This window comes from Camelus ferus, chromosome 11 (genome assembly GCF_009834535.1).
Source record: "Camelus ferus isolate YT-003-E chromosome 11, BCGSAC_Cfer_1.0, whole genome shotgun sequence".
In the NCBI taxonomy this organism is placed as follows: domain Eukaryota; kingdom Metazoa; phylum Chordata; class Mammalia; order Artiodactyla; family Camelidae; genus Camelus; species Camelus ferus.
This window is the reverse complement of record NC_045706.1, coordinates 61,220,965-61,241,239: the sequence shown is the minus strand read 5'-3', so window position 1 is coordinate 61,241,239 and position 20,275 is coordinate 61,220,965. Positions and strand designations below refer to the sequence as shown.

The following is a 20,275-nucleotide window of genomic DNA, read 5'->3' as shown; positions in this document are numbered from 1 at the left end:
GAATGCCAACTGTCCTGGCACAGCATGGGGCTGGGGGGAACGACAGGCACTCTGGGGGCACAGAGGAGAGTGCCCGGCCCAGACAGGGGCGGGAGAGGGCGCAGGGGTGACATCAGAAAAGTGGGCCCCAAGGCGGTGTCCCCCAAGGCTGGGGTTAGGAGCTAAGAAGATAAAAACTGTGGACAAACATCCCAAGTCACAAAATCTTGAGCCAGTTGGACATGCTTTGAGATTATAAGTAGTTCTGTATAATCAGAGTACAAAGGCAGGTGTGTAAGTGCTGCACGCTTGGATAAGGGTGAGGGAGGTACAGGGCCAGCTCACAAGTGGCCTTGTGCACAAAGTTTGCAGAACAGAGTCTCAGAAGGTGTTATATAGTGATGACATATGCAGCTCTGTATTTTAGAAAGTCGGCCGTGGTGATTCACCCTAGGGGGCAAGTTACTACGTGCAAAGGTTGACACAATTCTTCACTTTCTACAAATGACCTCAGCTAAAAACACCTAAGAAGAGCTTGAAGCTGCACCCTGCTGTCCAGAGCAAAACTATCTCCCTTTGAGCTGATTCTTTTCTACTAATATTTTATATCAAGTTTATATGAAAAATTATAAATATTTAATTGTTCATGTAATTAAAAGGAACAGCAACGGCAAAAACAACTCATGTGAGTTCTGACTCTGGACTGGGTCTGGAAGCGCATTTTTCCAGCAGAGACTCACTTCTGAGAGCAGCTCCGTGGAGGGGTTACAGGGGACCATTCCCAAGTGCACAGCGGCTGACGCAAGCCCGCAGTTAACATGCGTTAAATAAACCCCTCCTCACATCAGATGGAGCTGGTAGCAGAGAAATGTGTTTGTGGTTCCTGGAATCATTAATCAATGACTCAAAAGTGGCACAGAGTAATTACAGTCCCAGGTATCGCTGGAGGCGATTAGAGATCCAATGTTCAGGAAAAGAAATGAGTTAAGCTGGTGCCATCCCGGAGCGCCAGGTCTGCCTGCATCCCCTAGAGGCCTCTGTCTGGGCTGAGCCATCTAAAAGTCTGGAAGGCGGTTATGCCCTGGAGTCTCCTGGACTGCGTGTGGCAAAGGCCATAAAAGCAAGTGCTCCTGAGACAGCAGGGGAGGAGGGGCCAGGGCTCTTGTGGGGCTGCCCGCCCACTGTAGGTGACGGCCACCTGAAGGGAGGTGCCCCGGGTTTGCTGAGTGTGGGTGCACACCCTGCTGTGGGCTGCTTTCACTTAGAAAAAGCCCAAGGTCCAAAAGGTCTTATGGAGACATCTGAATTAGGGGAACTCTCAGCCTACCACAGTGCTCACTATAAAATATCTCAACACAAGCAGAAAATATTAGTCTGGGGAAATGCAGAAAATAATCATCTACACACACACACATGCACACAAACACCTGCTGTGGGGCAAACTTCCCATATCTTTGCTTGAACAGGTTCATGGTCCTAGGGTCAGCACGGCAATCCTCCCATCCTTGACTTTCAGTGCCTGTCCTTGACAATGAGTATAGTAGACAAGGACTAAGGTTACGGTGGGAGGGGATGCCCTGGAGCCCAGAGGTCTGCCTGCCTGCCTGGACCAGCACTAACCAGAACGTTTGCAAAGAAGGCAGAGGGGAGCCTGGAGCCAATCTCCAAGCCCCAGTAGGGAAGGTTGCTGAAGGTGATGGAGAGTTTATGTAACTGGCCCAACATAAGGGATTGAGAAGTAGTAGAAAGAGTGAAAAACCACACGAACCTGGAGCAAGACAGGCCTGAGACGAAATCCGAGCAATTGCAGTTAGTAGCCCCCCAGGCTCTGGTTTTGCCATCTTCAGGATGGAAATGATAAAGCCTCCTTCACGGGCCTTCATAAGACTAAAGGAGATGTTATATGAATAGCACCCAAAACAGGGGCTCCAGATGTCCCGCTGTTGACATTTTTGCCAATAAGAGTGATAAAGAGCAGAATGAGGCTCTGAGTCCAGTCTGAGCACTTGCCCTGTGCCAGGCTGCCCTCTTGGGCACAGGCTGCTGGCGCCTGCCTCCCTGGTGGTGGTGGATTGGCAAGGCAGCCAGCCCTCTGCTCAGCCACGCCTCACCTGCTCCCAGAGGGGCTCCCCACACAGCCACGGCGTGCCACTCCTCAGGCTGCGTCCTGAGGTGTTTGACAGCAGACAGGGTCACTGCTGCGGGCAGGCTGCCCAGGGCCCTGAGCCCCTGCACTTCCCCGCGGCACACTCGGCTGGCTCCCTGACACACCTGCTGATCTTTCAGGTCACCAGATCTTTCCAAAGCACAAATGCTATGTGCCATGGAAGGAAGAGACTTGGATGAATTCCAGTCTGTCCCTGCCCTTAAAGACATCACAGTCAGAAATAATCACAAAGCCGAGCGATAAGGAGGATGCTGGCAGGGGCGTGAGCAGAGTGCTTTGGGCAGTCCTGGGGCTCTGAGTGGGATGGACGCACCAGCACAGCTCACCCAGGAGAGGAGGAGGCCTCTGGCTGCAGGGGAGCGGTGAGCAGTGGGCACAGGGGCCCTGAGGAGCTGGCTGATGGAGGTGCAAGCAGTGGAAGGCGGCCAGGTCACGAGGTCCCATCTGCCCCACCAGCCAGCAGGGCCTGCTCCAGTAAGGGTTCTTCAGTCTAGACCTGACCCTGCTCGCTCTTCCAGCCCATGGATGTCCTCAAGTTCCAGGACCTGCTTCCCTCTGCACCTCCCTGCCTCGTGCTTTACATTCAGGGACCTCACCACACATCATCCAGGTACCAAACCCAGCAACTTCCCTCTTCCCACTAAACACTGGCTTTTGTACTGGGCGCAGAACTCCTAGATGGGACCTATTCCAGCTGGTCAGGTTTCTTATGGGCTCTACTCTGACCCTCTGTCTCATCCTCCACCAACTCAGTAAGACAAGAGACTCATTCAGACCCGGCGTGTCCCATTTGGCCCAAGCACTCACCAAGCGCAAGCCCAGCCCCTGCCGTTCCCAGCCTCACCGGCTCCCAGGAGCATCCTGCAGGCGGCCAGGGCTGGGTGTGAACAGGAGCTCTTCCTCATTTGCACTGACAGGCTCTTTCCCACTCGTTCGGGGCCATGGCTTAGGTTACCAGGGTTCATATCCCACTCCTCCCTCCTTCTTAGAATAAATCCTAAGGGATTACTAAAAGAAGAGCCACAGTCACGGTGATAACAGTGGACACAAGCCACCAAGCACTCCCCCAGGGCCAGGGCCAGAGTTTGGGGCAGGGACACACAGTGTAAGCGGTGGAGGTAGGACTGGGACCAGGCTTGAGCCTCTGCCCACCCTGCTACCAGGAAGCCTGTCCCCGGCTGGCCCTGGCCATTCTTCTAGACCTGCTTCTCCAGGGAGCAGGTATTCCTAGGGGTTTGGTTCCACTGATCCTGCAAGAACTCAGGCTGAGTCAGGAGACAATCTCTCTTTCAATTTACCAAAGTCAGAGGCAACAAGCGCAACTCAATGAAATGAAATCAAAACAACTTGCTCAAAGAACGATGTCTTGATAGTGTCAAGAACTGCCTTTCCTTGCAGCTGCTCAGCCCCCCATTTCAGGGAGCTGACACTCCTTTGACCCCCACCTCCCACCCAAGCCGGCCCCTCCCAGCACTAAGTGGAAACAGGCCAGCTCAGGCCTCGGCCCATGCTGGGTTTCACATGCTCCTGTCTGCACAGCCTAGGGTCCCTGCCACCACAATGAGCCACACGCGGCATTCTGACAGCTTCCCGCTGTGTGACGTGGGGATCCAGAAGGACCAAAGTTTAAGTACAAGGCAGTGGAGGATGGGAAAACAGCCTCTTCTGGTCCTGGCCCGCCTCTCAGAGGCTGGGAAAGTCAGTCGCCTGCGGGCTTCAGGCTCTGGCTCCCCTGGCAAGGCCCCTGAGTTGCTGGGTGGGACAGTTAGCAAAAACAAGGCTCTCCGAGACCAGGACAAGCACCAAAGGCGAGTACCAACTGCACCAGCCGGGCAGGACTAGCTCTGGCTGGGACTCTAAGCTCCAGACCTCACCCTCAGCCCAGCTCAGTCAGGGCGGGAACCACCCGGCTAGTCTTGGGAAACACATGGGAGTCAGGTCATCTGCAGAAGAGCTCTTCGTGGAAGGTGAGGACATGGACTAGGTGAGATGTGGACCCTGAATGATACCACACATGGCAGGAAGTATTTGGGGACAAAGATGTACCCCCAGGAGCCTCGTCCCTGGTTATCCCATCAAATACTAGACAAGGTGCTACTTGAAGGGCTTGAAATTAAGATTGCAAATCAGTGGAATTTAAAATAGGAGATTATTCTGGATTATCTGGTGGGTCCAGTGTAATCCCATGAGACCTTAGCAACAGAGAGGAAGTTAGAAGAGTTGGTGGGAGAGATGATGGAAGCCAGAGGCAGAGGGGAGACGAGGCAGAAGAGGGTCAGAGAGTCCACAGGGTGAGATGGCCATGACTTGTAGCTGGCTTGAAGTTGCAGGAAGGGGACCTCTAGGCAAGGGATGTAGGTGGCTTCTGGCAGCTGAGAATGACCCCTGGCGGACAGCCAGCAAAGAACCAGGGACCTCAGTCCTATGGAAGCATGGAACTGAATTCTGCCAACACCTGAACGAGTTTGGAAACATGTTCATTCCCAGAGCCTCGAGAAAGAACACCTTGGTTTCAACCCTGTGAGACTCTAAGCAAAAACCTGGCTGAGCCATGCTGTGCTCAGACTTTTGGGATAAATGTGTAGTGCTTTAAGTCACTAAGCTTGTGATCATTTGTCACAGCAGCAAAAGAAAATTAACATACCACATAACACCAAAGCATCGCTTCCTTCTTATCAAAACAATAAAAAGAACCGATATGGGGACAGATGACATATAATGCAATATTTCCTTATCCTATCAGGAAGGTAGATGGGATGGCTGGGGCTCCATCATCTGTTGAACGTGCATCCTTCATAGCAGGACTTCTCACCTTGGCACTACAGGCATTTGGGGCGAAGTGATTACATTCTGCCGTCCCAAGCCCACCAGATGCCAGCAGCACCCCCTCCTCACCACGTCATGCCAACCAACGTTGGCAAATGTCCCTCAGGGAACTGTCCCCTGCTCAGCATCACTGCTTTATACTGATCCTTTAAGGGTATTAGGCAAAGAAGAGTTTTTATAGTAATAAAGCATTGATCTCTTAGCTGTTTTCAATTGAGTGGGCATTTACTAAATATCCATTTACCCAAATGAATGTATTAATATATGCTATGTCCAAGAGGTCACCAGCTGTTATTACTCAGGGGCTGGACATTATGCATATACATACACACATATATAAATATGTATGTTTTGATATCCATTTTTTAAACTTTCACACAGGATTACTTCTGTAATCGAAATAAAATGAATGTGAATGTAATACATCATTATCCACCAGTATTTACCGAATGGCTTCTCCGGGCCTGCCTGTGGTTAGGTACCTGGGGGGGGGGTCCCTCCGTTAAGGGGTATGGGTGCAGTGAGAGAGGCTGACAGGTGAAGTGAGGAAGGTTAGCCTGTGTGCCGGGAGCAAGGGAGCAGTGGAGACAGCGATGTGAGAGAGACCAGTTCTCCAAGTCTCAGACTGGGGACTGGTCAAGATGGGCTTCAGGGAGTCAGCTGCCCGGAGTCTAGCGTGCAAAGCGCTGCAGGCAGCCGAAGCAGCAGGAGCGAAGGCCTGGTGGAGAGGTGTGTCGGGGACTTGCAGGTGCACTCTGTCTGAAAGCTGCGGGCTAAGCAGGTGTAAGGATGGAGCTGCTCCAGGACTGCGTCGCTTTAACTGTTACCCAAATCTGAAAGCAGCTAAGCAGCTTGGCCAAAGTTCTGCCACTGTCCATCTGGCCGATGCACTTCAAGGCAGCCCTTCTACCCAACCCCCTCCAGGAGTCTCTGCAAGGAACCTGCCTCTGGAAAGGACACACCAGCCCTCCTCCGGTTATACCAAGGGGACGTGCACACCTGGGCTCCCACAACCCAGCTCCAGTCTCTGCTAACTGGCCCAGCCTGCCTCCTGGCCACGCACACTTCATCTCCGGGTCCACCCTTCTGAGGGCTGACAGTGTCACAAGTGGGCTTCCCCAGGCCTGAGTGGAGGCCTAGAGGAGCTGGTATCAGGGTGGTGAGTGTGGGGACAGCTGGGACATATGGGTCAGGATATTCAAACACACCCACCAAGACCCCTCACTCAAGCTGTGGGGTGGACCCCTCAGGGTAGTCAGGCTGTGAGCAGGAGGCCAAGCTGCTGAACGACAGGAAGGCCAAGAATTCTAAACTTGAAGCCTGACTTGTAAAGGTCAGTGTGGGACATTAGGATGTATTTTACTTAACAGTTCATTAGCTTGACTTGCATCTTTCAAACATCCTGATGCAGGCTGCATGGACATTTGCACCCTCGCTCTGGGACCATGAGTTTAGGAGCGCGCTGTTGTTTTTGCTCATTGATTTTTTTTTTTTTTTTGATGGTGAATGGAGATATCGCCTCCCACGTCAGTGCAGAAAGCTTACTTCTCCCATGTCTGAGCATCTTTAAAGAATAATGGTGACAGGCTGTGTTACCTTTTCATGATCCAGAAGCTCCTGTAAAATGACTTGTCTTTCCCGGCACAGCTCCAGGAAATCTTCGGAGTGCAGACTTTCGTGTAAGGCCGGGAAGAAGGTCAGCTGGGTGCAGTCTGTCGCCTCTTCTCCCTCGCTCTCAGCCTCCTTAGCTGTCAGCTCATCTGCAGCAGCAGAAAGGGACACTGGGTTTGAGCCTGAGCCGCCAGAAGTCACGAGGGATGGTGTGCAGCCTGGGCCCGAGTCCCTGGGAGGAACTGTCGGGTTTCAGGGCAGCTGTGAACGGTGTGGATCCCAGCAGGACCCTCACTGTTTCCGAAAGTGGACACACCCTTCTGACCCCGTGGTGCGGTGACCCCGCCTGCAGGTTGACGCCCTCTGGAAGGTGAGCCCGGCGCCTGGCTGCTCTCCAGTGACCACCAGGCTACTGTTTCAGAATTCACCTCCATTAATCAGGAAGGCAACTGCCTACAGGGTCACCCGGGAATTGCTTTTTCTGAACTACATTTTGTTAACTCCATTAAAAGAATGAGTTTCTCAGAAACCTCTAATTACAGAAGCACTAATCTTCTTACTGTAAAAAACTGGAAGCATGTGAAATTGGGAGACATTCAAAAATTGGGAGAGATAAAGTAAATATCAGCCATGTCCCCAGAGAGGGTGCTACTAACAGCAGCATCTACTTGATGAGCACTCCCTGTGCTGGGACCTGAAGGACATGTCTCCTCTAGTCCTACCGAGGCTGTAGATTCCACTTCATCCTCACTCACAGGTGAGGGAGTGGACAGAGGCTAAATGTTTTGCTCAAGGTCATACAGCTACTAAGAACTAGAGGCGGAGTCTGAACCGAGTCTCTCTGAGCCCTGACGCTGACCTTTCCACCTCTAGGCTGTGTGTCTTCACCGGCCTCAGTCTGGCTTACTTCTGACATCTTTTTTGTACATATAAGTGTGTGCACGCACATATGTAATTTTGGACATGATAAGAATTAATGCTGAATTTATAGGTTCTCTTTTCTACATTTTTTGCTCAAGATTACACCACGAGTAATTTCCCATTCCGTTCAAAGTTCTTAGAAAGCAACTTAAGCAGCTGTGTAATAATCTCTTGCAGAAATCTTCCATGATCACCCGGCCTATCTCCTATTTTTCAGAGATACAACTAGTTTCTGTTTCCTGACGACCAAAATCTCCGGTGCTGCGATCATGTGTGTGCACATCGAGCCTCACTTCCTGCGGCTGCGCTCCTGGACATGTGCATTTGGGTGCCAGCTAGGCATATACCTACGTGGGTCCCCAGATCTTGCTCCTCCACCCTGTCCTGGGCGTCCACCTGCCCGAAGCAGCACAATGCACGTGGCTGCAAAGTCAGGGTGCTACTGGCCATTTTCTTTGTGCCAAGATGCTCATGTTTTTGACCCCCCCTCCCACCTGAGAGGCTCATAGCTGGATGAATGAAAGTGCCCGCTGCTCACAGCAACAGCCATCACAGGCTCTCCTCCAGGCAGAGAAACACTGCATAGAGACAGGCACCCAGGAAGGAAGGCTGGAGAATCACAGCCCTCTCTTCTCCTCCACTGAGTTCCCTACTGGGAGCTGGGGGGTCCGTGCTGGAGACACAGAAGAGGCTTGGGGTCACAAGTGACCAGGGGCTCTGTATGAAGAGGGCGAGGGGACTTAGCAGCCCATGGCCCTAGTCCATGTGATTTTTACCACTGCAGCCACTCACTCTCAGAGGCGGGGCAAGCAGACTCTCCTTCTGACCTGGGGTTTGGGGGCTTGTGGTGGAAAGAAGAGAAACCCCAAAACAGGCATTACAATGTCATCCCAAGTCCTGTGCTACAATGGCACCCCCAAGTCAACCTGGGGTCAGAGCTCACGATCCTCACTTCTGGGCGGGCTTTGTTACTGCAGACTGACGAGACAGCAGGCTCACACAGAATCAGGTGCTGAGACACTAAATCACACACATCTGATCAGCTCCAGGAAGCTGTCGTTGGGGTAAAAGTATGGTATTAGCTGCAGCTCAGGATACAATGAAACTCACAGACAGGGGGCGTCTGAAGCACAAGGCAGAGTCTTTGGTAGAAACACAAAATTTGAAAGAGAGTGAGAGAGCAAGAGAGCGAGAAAGCCAGAGAGAGAGAGAGAGAGTGTGTGTGTGTGTGTGTGTGTGAGACGCATTCGGATGTGTTCGGGACAAAATGACCCTTGAAAATAAACAGGATTTTCAACATATCGACTCAACCAAATTCCTCCATGAGTATTACACAAAGCATAAGCATAAACATCCAAAATGATTCAAAGCATTTTTTTAATTGGGGAAATAATAATGACTATCATCTCCATCATTTCTATAATCAGAGAATTCAGCATAAGTATTAAATATCTATTCCACCCATTTTTGCTCTAACACATTTTACTGTTTTCCTCAAGTGTTCTGGGTCACATACTGAACATGTATTTGAATTTGTGGGGGTGAGGGGGACACCTTTAAAGTTTCCCTCATATTGCAAATTGATAGTTTCCCTGAAAAAAATTCTGATTGTTGAAACCTAAGTAAGAAATTCCTCCCCTAACGGAGTGTCCTGGATGGGTTCCTCTTCATTCTGGGGAGCCCAGAGACAGAAGCCCTTGCACTCATGACTTGAGATGTGCAGCGTTCTCTTTCTATGATATATTAACTTCATATCTTTAAGAGGATGTTAAATAAAGCCAAGAATTGGTTTAACTAGTAAATAAAAAATAGAAAAACTGAATACCTTGGTTTTCAGCATTCATTTGAGACACAGCACCATTTCTGTCTTGGCTTTCCTGAAATAAAGCCAAAGAGAAATTGAATCTGGGGTACCCCACCCAAACATTCCACAGATTCATAAACACACACACATGCATACGACCCCTTCAAATCACTCATACACTCAAGACTCAGACGAAAGGGAAGCCAAATGCCAAATCCTAGAGGACTGCAATAAAATGTAAGTATTAATGTTCCTAAGTCAAAGGGGAAAAAACCCACAATCTTCCATTAAGTAGGATTTACAGTAATTACTAAAGATGATGCCAGGTGGGAACTGACAGCATCCTGGATGTCTGTGGTACAGGCCACCCTGGAGAGGGGGACCAGGGACAGGGTCTGGAGCTGGACAGCCCAGAAGACCAGAGACCAGTTCCATAGCTGGCCTTCGGCCTTGTCAGCAGCATTATGGGCAGGTTTATTTTTCCTGCCTCCATTTCCTAAGAAATGTATTGAGGGAAAAGTACTATATACCACCATTTATTGACAATACATTAAAAATGTAAGTGTCTACTGAATAAGTGAAATGTAATTTTTCATTAGGTTTTATAAACCTGACATTACACACTGAAGAACCTTGCAATTCTAGACGGATGCAGAAGGAAATGTCTTGTGTTCCAGTGTTCAGAAACCTACTTTTTAGAATATCTTAAATCACGATTGTTCAATGAGGACACGAGATCCTATTAACAGATTCTTCTATATCTACTACCAACCCAAGGATGGTTCTCTATCCTTTAAAAGGCAAAAATGTAAGGCTGACAACAGAGAGTCCAAGCTCCATTACAGCAAACTTCCAGAGACTGCCCAGCTCCCGTTGCCTGGGAATCCAATCCAGCTTCTGGGTCATTTGGACTAAGTGGGTCACCGGCCCGAGCTTGCAGAAATAGCTGAGTTCAAGATGTTTTAAGTTAAGACAACAGGATTTGCTTGCACAGTAATGTCCTTGGTGGTGCTGGTTATGACCACACCACGGCACATAACTTGTGTGAGCAGACAGTGGCCATCACGTGGCTCTTTCCAAACACAGCATCCACATCACTTTACCTAAATTTTACGTTTGTCAGCCTGGTAGTGGGTCAGCGGTGTAGATATGAACCACTCGCTAACTCCTTCTTCCATTCATTCAGGCTGTACTTACAGCATCCCTTCTTGTACCCTGGGAGCTAGTCATTCTTTTCCTCTGGGAAGCAGCATCAGAAACACAGTACAGCTCTCCTACGGTCAATTGCAAATGTTCTCGCTCCTACCTGCCCATGCGAAGCACTCTCGATGAAAACAACATCAGATGCTAAAGTGAACATTTCCTGCCGGGAAGCATCCTTGTCTCGTCTCGTCTAACCCTTACCTTGAGCCTTTCTCGGCGCCGGGCCTCCAGCAGGGACAAGCGTCGGATGCGCTTCCTCATGCGAGCCGGCCCTTCTCGCCAGTCCAGTTCCCACTGGGAGCAGGGTGTGGCTTCTGCCATCTGGCCCCACAAGCCCAACTCCCCAAAAAGCTGCTCCTGGATCCTGGCCCAGGCGGTGGCTGCCTTGATGTTGTCACATCTCCGCCTCTGGGAAGGAGAAAAGTGCAGTGTCACCCCAGACACATTTCTTCACTGGCTTGGCCCCCAACCTCCTGGGTGAACAGACCAAGGCCCGTATAACTGAGGAAAATGACCCCCAGAAGTAGCCCCAAGCACCTGCAGGTGGGGTAGCGTACTCTCTGGAGCCAGGACCAGGCCAGGAGAAGTAATCAATTTGTCAGCTTGGAGGCCATTTAATTCAGCTCAGGGAAGGAGAAAACCATCTGCCCTTTGGCCTTCAGAGCCATGTGACTGCCAGGTCACAGGGTCCCTAAGGTCCCCATGCTGTTCATCAGAGTGATAGGATGGACACAGACCCCTCAGCACAGCCCTACCCTTCCAAGTGGACCAGGAATTTTGCCACGGCCCCTACCCTTCAAAATGACGCTGAAAACACTCCTTCTAGTGTCTAGACTGGCGATGCGGTGAGAATGCTCACAGAAGCTAAAACCTTTGACATTAATTAAAATAACCCCACCTAGTATCAATGAACTCCTCATGGTGTGCACAGGTGGCACCTGACTGTTACACCTTCTGCTGAAGTATAACTCACACCTTCTACAAGATACGTCAACACTCCTAACCTGCATTTGTATGCCACGCTGAGGTTCCGTACCTCACCTGTCAAGGAAACAGTCCAATTCAGTCTGGACAGCAGAATCAACTTTGTCTGCAGCATGAACTTTTGCAATTATTTAAATATTTGATGGCGTGCACCCTACATTTTCATTTTCATTTTTCAGAAAACTGAAAGGTGACAGTTTTAATAACATGAAGCAGACCTCATAAACTTTGCGGCAAGAGGAACGAAATGCACTGTCATGCATTAGGCTGAGCCCCACACTCACTCTTTCTCATTTCCTCTACACGGTGACACCATGAGTGCAACTTGGTGTTTGAAAATGTTTTCTATTATCCTCATGAGGAAACCAAATCTAGAGAGGAAGGTATAGCTCAGTGGCAGAGCATATGCTTAGCATGCACAAGGTCCTGGGTTCAGTCCCCAGGATCTTCATTAAAAAATAATAATAAATTAAAAATAAATAAATAAAAATAAAAATCACCACTGTGTTAGAAAGGAAGAAAGGAAGAAAGAAAAACCAAGTCTAAGAGAGGAGAAGTGACTTCCCCAAGGACCAACAGGTGACTGGGCTGAGATCAAAACCCAGTCTGTCTGATTCCAGAACCTTCGCTTAAGCCTGCATGCTTTAACTTCTTTCCGGGGGACTTTGTATCATTCCAATCATTGGTATGATTCCAATCATTCCAGTAACTTGTGATTTCTGCTGGTATTACTTCAAAGACTGACAGACTTAGATCTAGATAAACCCTGTAAATCCAGGCCATTCTGAATTGATAAATGGTTCTCAGAACTTGACAATTCGCACAAAAACAGGACAGCTGGTATAGTGCTCAGCACCTGGTCTTTGGTGTCCAATGAGCCTGGGTCGTCACCACATTTCTGCTCCTCACTATCTGTTTAACCTAAAGGAGACTCAGCTTCCCATCTGTCAAATTTGGTTAGTAATATTACCACCATAACAGAACCATGGGTTTATGTAACTATCAAGTGAGACAATATTTTCTGGAGTTTATTACGCTGCCTTACCCAGCTTAATCAGTTAGTATTATTATTGTGAATAAAGATCCTACTTCAAAACAAAATTGCTTTGTTTCTCCACAGTTCTTAAATTCACATGTGAAATAGTTACTGCATTTTACAAGAATGCCAATTGGTTAATAGAAAACTCCAGAAAAATAATGACTATCTGAAGCCTTTTATAGGAATTTGGTTATATGAAATGAACACTTGTTTGGGGAAAACATTTCAGCTCTTTGGAGACTGTTGCTGTGTTTGAGCTTCATAAAGGATGAACAATCCCCAGCTGTTCAGTTGTCCACCCAGGGGCTTCAAATTAGTCTTTTAAGAGTGTTCTTTTCACCCCAATCTCCACGTATGCAGCCTTGAGATTCACGGCTGCTTGAGTCTTCATCACAGGACAAATCAAATTTGTTGTCTTGAATATCTGCAGCCAGACAGATGTGTGTCAGCGGCGCAGTCCCTCAGAGATGAATGATTGTTTAGTCTGTGACAGAAGGCTACGTGTGGTCACCCCAGGACAGAGGACGTGAGATGACCAAATAAACTGAAGTCCTGAGTCCCTGCACCTGCAAGGTGTGCTGTAACGCCCGTGTTTCTGCATAAGGTGAGGTCCTCTTTCAGTTCAAACCCTGAGTGGGCCAAATGCCACACTGGATGGAGAGGCACGGATGCTGGTGTGTTAGAGGCAGCTATGATTCTCGGCCGAATAGAAACTCTGGGGTAGCATCACTGAGACTTTCCTCTTGGCAGCCAGCCCTTCCCTACTTCCAGTCCCCAGTGCTTGGACGGCTGACCCCAGGCCTGGCTTCAGGGGTGGTGAACGGCTGTAGGATGGGCTAGTGGGCATCATTCCCTGGGATGGGGACGGGTGGTCTCTAGGGCCCATACAGGGAAGACGGCAGAGAGGTGGGTGTGTACATGTTCAAGGTTGCCCACCCCTGATCCCGGGCAACCTTGTGTGCATCAGGAAAAGGCACCTGATGTATCTGCAGCTGAGCCAGATACAGCCTACTGGCAGGCCACTCAACAACAAAACAGTCCCTCTGTGATTTCTCATCCTTCACAGGAGCCCCGTCTCGTTCCAGGATGTACAGCCTGGGGAACTGAGCATGAATTCACTCCAGCCTCACACGTGCTCTCCTTCACCTGCCCTGCTGCCTCAAACATATTAGTAATCTCATACCTCTGTGTGTGTGTGTTAGTGTGAGCGTGTGTGTGTGTGTGTGAAAGAGCGAAAAGAAAGAGGAAGAGAGGACATGGGTTCCTTAGAACAGAGTTTGAATACCTGGATCCAACTCTTCCTGAAGCCTGATCTTCTCCTGGATCTTGCAGTAACACAAAACATTTCATTTATTGCCTAAGCTAGTTTGAATTGACTTTCTGATATTTATATCTGAAAGAGCTGTGACCAAATCTTAATGAATGTATAGAGACTGAGCAAGAAATGGAAACAGCCTGTTGGCCCCCAGAGCCGAAAGAGCATGGGACAGCCTCTTGCACACTAAAAGAAAGGCCATTTCTGGGGTGGAAGGCATCTTGCAAAGAGCTTTAACTAGTGTTTAAAAAAAAAAAAAACAGCACAGAATGAGGTATATCTGTAAGGTATGAGGAGGACTCAGGGGGAGAACAGGTGGTCTGGGGATATTACAGAGCAGAACCAGAGCAGCTGGACCACAGACAAGAGAACAAATAGAACTGGAAATGGCACAGAGGCATCTGGGCAGGGCCAGAGTAGAGGCACCTGTTTTTGCCACTGCTTCTGGGATGATGAGAAATCTGGGAGATTGAATATCAGAACTGCATGATTTGCTGGTGATGGGATGATGCTTGGATTAACTTCCAGGACACTGGGTGACACTGTCTCCTCACGCTGCAAGCACCTGCCGGCTCCAGCGAGCTCTCGGGTGTAGGTAAACAGGTTACACGCCGAGGTAGAAGAGTTTCACACAAACTATTGCTGAGAGCCGTGTGGGCTGGAGCCCCGGAATTTCATTATCTCCACCCTCTTGGGAGGACCTCACTGAGTGTGCTTCGGAGAAACTGTCCTTGAAAACTATGGCATATTTCACAAACCTGATTTCTTTCCAGAACTTGGACTTGACTTCTCTGGAAGTGGGTTGGGGCCCGCACTGGGAAAGTGTGCTGCTCCTTAAGAGAAATCGGGGTGAATGCTCCAGACCCCATTATCTCCGTCAGATGGTGATTACATCTACATTCCTTTAAACATTGAAACAATCTGTCTTAAATATTTAAACACTTGGAAAGTATCCTTCTGGATTAGCCTCAAATGCTGATTTTCTCAAAAACACCTCACTCGACAGTAAAATTCTGTGCAGCTTTCTCAGGTGCCCTCCGAGCCCTAGTCAGGCCAGCTGCTGAGAACGAGCCAGGCTGATGTTTCTGGGGGCTGGATCCCTGCTTGCCCTCCGGGCTCAGAGCCTCTGCTGAGGTGCTGCCCTTCCTGATGAACTTTCAACCCTTCAAATTCCAGCAGAAATCCATGAAGTACCACAGAGCACAGCTCTCCTAGCCATGACCAAATCTTCCAGGCTTTTCCAACCGCTGAAGGAGAAATGGTCACAATCTAGGTGATGATGTGGAAGTTTAGATAAAGAACTCCCTCTGTCCTGAAATGGACCAAGTGTGATAAGGATATCCATAAAGAAAGAACTCAGTCCTAAACGAGTCATCTTATTTTCCCCGCAATGGCAACTGAATTTATTAGCAGTCTTGCTAGTCCTGAATGAGGTTGGTGAATGCAGGTAGGGAGGCACTGACATGCAAGGGCCTGCCAAGGAGTACAGATAACACGTAAAGATACGCCAGCAAGACATCTACCCAGCCGTGTACCCCCAAACCTCCTCCCCCACCCCTGCTGTGTCTGATAAACTGCCCATCTCCTTGCACAGCACAGCCTGGGAGGCTGTGTGGCTAGACTGTGTGCTTCTGCGTGCCAGCTGCATGTCTCACAAATCCTTATTCCCAGGGGCACATTGTGGGCTCCCAGACAAGCATATATGGGGGGAATCAGACCAGGTTCCTTGCTGAAGTTGATCACAGCCTGTTTTGCTTCCCTTGAACTTGGGAACTCCTGTTTCACCATTCTTTGAGCCCCCGTCTGACCCCAGGCGCGCTCAGTGGTTCCTGATACCCCCCTGCTCCTCTCTTGGTGGTAGAGCACCCTAGTACTGGCCTTGTCGCCCTGAGTTTGGCTGTTTCTTTACTCTTGGTCCCAGTACTGCATGTAAAGAACCTCTGAGGCAGAGCAGTGTCATGACCGTCTCTGCCTCTCCTATACCTGGCACAGGCTTTGGCACAGAGAAATGGTAAAGTAAAAATATAATCTGTGAAGTTTTAATACTATTGTTGTGGTCTATCATTAGCAAGCATTATAAATTTTGTTAACAACAATAACACTGGCTAAAAATGAACGTCCTAGCCATTTATTAACTACATATGGGACATCTATTCCCTGCCAGCCACGGAATGAGCCTTTCCCTGCTCATTCTTTAATCTTTACAGATAGGCAGTATTATCCCGCCTTAAAGATGGGGACTCTGAGGCTCAGACTGCAGGCCTAGGAAGAGGCAGGCCTGAGATTCAAATAGAGATCCCACTAGCATGAGAGCTAGCCAGCCAGCCAGAGCTCTTGAGCTCGCCTGTACAGATATCACACCTGGAGAGCTGATTCCAGTATCTAAACCTGCCGTCATCAGTGGCAACCCATTGCCCTCAGGATAACATGCAAAACCCTAAAGCAGCAGCAAGCCCTCTGTGCGCTGGCCCTGCCTCACCTTTACCCTTGTCTCATCCCAGTTACCTCCTCTTCTCCCACGTAGCTGATGACACCAGTGCTTTCCTGACCCGGGAGCCTCACACATTCCCGCCCCTGAGTCAAAACCATTTCCTTAAAATGCTTTTTAGCTCTGATGCCTCCTTCTTCAGATTTTAACTTAGAGGTCACTTCCTTGGAGAGGGCCTCTGATCTGCCCAAATGAAATCCGCCCCGCCATCGTAATCTCCCACCGTATCGGTATTTTCCCTGCCTGTTGCGCATTCCAAGTTATGATGATCTATTTATTTGTGCAGTGATTGAATGTCTAGCTCTCCTTTAGAATGAAGCTCATGAGAGTGAGGCCCACGCCTGGTGCGTTCACAGTCACGCCCCTAGCTCCTAGCACAGGGTCTGCCACACCCTCGGCTCTCGGGGCCTATTTGCTAATTGGAGATTCAGTAGATAAGTGGAGGGACACACTCACTGCCCATCTCCTCAGATGCTGACAGTGTGGGTACAAATCCCACTACACAGGTCACACTACGCAGGCAGGACTGAATTGCTAATGACCAATTATTGACTTAGCCAATTTCAAATTTAAACCGAAGGCCCTTGTGATTCTTTATTTCAAGTTCAAGGTGGACTCCGGTCTACTGTGCAGAGAAAGGCACTGTCCTGTCTCTTACCTGTACGTGATCTTTGTATAGGGATGCGTAGAGTTCCTGACCTCTTCGTCTATAGTTCTCAATACATGACACAAAATCCTGGAGAAGAGAGAAGACAAGTCAGAGCTAATGGCAGTTGTGAGTATAGAGGGGAGCTTCTCTGCTCTAACCAACTACCAGGGGAAGTGACAGCCACAGCACTCGGTGACCAGATCAGTCACACCCTCACGCATACACATCTCAGCCATGCGGATACATTCACAGACACGTTTATGGGTCACTTCAATCAATTTGAATGAACTGAAGTTCATGTTTATGGGTTACTTCCACTTCCAGCTGTGATGAACTAGCTTATAGTAGATAAATATTCCTCTCAAGAATAAGTAGAAAAGCTAGATTTGAATATACTTTAAGACAGCAGAGAGCTACCAAGAGAGCCAAGACTCACCAAGATGTGCCCAGTGTCCAATATCTATGTTCTCCCCTCCCCCCAAGATATTAGCAAGTAGGCAAATAGCACAAGAGGCTGAGAAACTGAGCAGAAAGTGGTGGCTGAGAAGCAGAGAAGCCTAACAGAGTTTTTGGAAGTCTCAGGTGGCCAAGAAGACAAAACTGGAGTCCAGGTCAACCAAGGCCTCCAGAACATAAGGAATCAAGAGGACAGAAAGAGGACAGTAAAGAAAAATAGGCCCAGCTTTCTGCATCAGTGTTCCTCTTAAAGCAACTGCCAATTCATACACAGCAGGGGTGCTGAGAGGCTGAGGAGGTAAGTAAAGTTCCAGCAGTCTCAGTCTGTAGAAGCCAACAGGAGGAGGCCTCACCTCGTGGGTTCTCTGAAGGGCCGCATAATAGAAACATGCATGAAACAGACCAGGCCTTACAAAGCCAAGACTCAACTTCCAATAAGCTCAATCTCTGAGTACATTATAGTGATGTGCCCCTACCCCCAAAACATGCAAGAAGACAAAAAAAAAGTCCCCTCTGGAGAAGGGTCACATCATCTGAAGCCTCTAATCAAGGATTTTTATACACAATGTTCAGCAGTCAAGCAGAAATTATTAGATATGCCCATAGAAAGAAGCAACAGAAAAACAAACAATAAAAACATGACCAAAGGTACCCAGATATTAGAGTCATCAGACATGGACCTTAAAATAATGCAAATAATATGGTCCAAAATGCAATATGGAGAATTTTGCAAGAGACATGAAATCTATGAAAACCATCCAAATAAAAATTCTAAATCTGTACAGTGAATTAATTGAATTTAGAAATTCCATAGGTGCAGGGGGGAGGGCATAGCTCAAGTGGTAGAGTGCATGCTTGACATACCAGGTTCAATCCCTAGTACCTCCTCCAAATAGAAATAAATGAATAACCAGCCGCTCCCAAAAGAAATTCCATAGGTGAGTTTAACAGCAGGGTGGACACAACTCAACAGAGGATGAGTGAACTTGAAGAAATATTCTTGCTAACTATGATGAGACGAAAGTATGAAAAATACAAGAAAGATAGAGTTATGTAATATATTATGTAATATTAGTAATATACATATGTAATATGTAGAAACTATCTAACATATGTGGAATTGTAGTCTCAAAGATAGAGAAAGAATGGGTCAGAAGCAATATATGAAAAGTTAACGAGCATTTTCCCAAATGGATGAAAGGCATCAAGTCACAGGCTTGAGAAATTCTACCAAATTAGGAGCTTGAGATTAACAGATACACATTACTCACTATAAAACAGATAAACAACAGGGATCTACTCTATAGCATAGGGAACCATATTCAATTTCTTATAACAACATACAATGGAAAAGAATCTGAAAAAATATATACATGTGTATATGTATAACTGAATCGCTTTGCTGTACACCTGAAACTAACATCATAAATCAACTACACTTCAATAAAAAACAAAATTAAAAAAAGAAATTCCATAAACCTGAAACAACAAAAATGCAAATAAAACCACACATAAGCCTATCATAGTAAAACTGCAAAAACAAAGACTAAGAAAAAAATAATTTAAAAAAATTGGAAAATATTTTAGACTAAATTAGAATGAAAAATGACATAATGAAGCATATATGTTAGAGCTAAAAATTTTTGTGGGAATATATATATATATAAAATGAATGTAAATTTAAGCCTATAAATTAATCATGCATATCAAGAAATTTGAAAAAAATTAAAACCTAAGAAAAATAAATTAAAAGTCCCCCAGAAAGTCTGATAAGAAACAAAGAACTAGGCAAAATTTACCAGGGACAGGAATGAGGAAAGGAGGTATCATTTAAAAAGTCATTACGAATAGTTTTACGCTAATACATCTGAAATTTTGGATGAACAAGAGACATTTCCAGGAAAATACAGCTTGTCAAACTTGATACAAAATGAAACAGAAAATCTGAATTATGCAATGTCTATTACAGAAACTAAATCCATAAATAAAACTCTTCCCACAGAGAAAATTTCAGGACGAGCATAAATGAGAGTGAGAGGATGGGGGAGAAACTTTGAGGAAAAAAAGTAAATCAAATTCAGCAATATATAAAAGTATAATGTAGCACCACATAATTGTATTCATTCCAAGAATACAAATTGACATGAAGATTGAAAAACATTGAACATGATTTGCCGCATTTATGAATTAAGGGAGAAACATCACATGATCTTCTCAACAGTTTAGAGAAAGCATTTCATAAAATGCAACAGCCATTAAGAATAAAAAGTCTCAGCAAATTAAAAGAAGAAAACTTCCTTAATTTGATCAAGGACAGCTGCAACAAATATGAAGCAAGTATTATATTAGTTTTACCCTGCAATCAGAAATGAGAGAAAAATGTCTACTATCACTGTTTGTAGTCAATATTTTAATGAGGGTACTAACCAGTGCAATAGAAAAAGGAAAAGACATAAAAAAGGTACAAGGTTTGAAAGGAAAAATAAAACTAAAATTACTCATAGTAAACACTATTCTGTACACTAAAAATGAAAAAATACCCATAGATAAACTATTATAATTAAAAAGAACTTTAGCAAGATCTATTAACACAAAATGTTACTGTATTTGTATATGCTAACAACAAATAATTTTTAAAAAGTATTTTAAAATTATAGACTAATTGCTTTTGTATTAAAAATATCAAATACTTAGAAATAATTTAATGAGAGATGTTCACTTATATGTGGATCTAAAAAGTAAAACAAAAAAAGTATATATATAACAAAACAGACACAGACCCTCAGATATAGAAAACAAATTAGTGGTTACCAGTGAGGGGAGGGAAGGAGGG

At 46.9% G+C, this 20,275-nt stretch overlaps 1 protein-coding gene across 1 annotated transcript in view; it reads right to left on the bottom strand.

Annotated features, from left to right (window-relative positions):
• The window catches only part of WDFY4 (WDFY family member 4), a 267,578-nt gene that overhangs the window by 76,051 nt on the left and 171,252 nt on the right, over positions 1 to 20,275 (bottom strand). Inside the window, 4 exon segments of the mRNA XM_014562645.2 lie at positions 6,569 to 6,732; positions 9,330 to 9,381; positions 10,713 to 10,919; positions 16,996 to 17,073. Coding sequence (XP_014418131.2) covers positions 6,569 to 6,732; positions 9,330 to 9,381; positions 10,713 to 10,919; positions 16,996 to 17,073 — 501 coding nt within the window.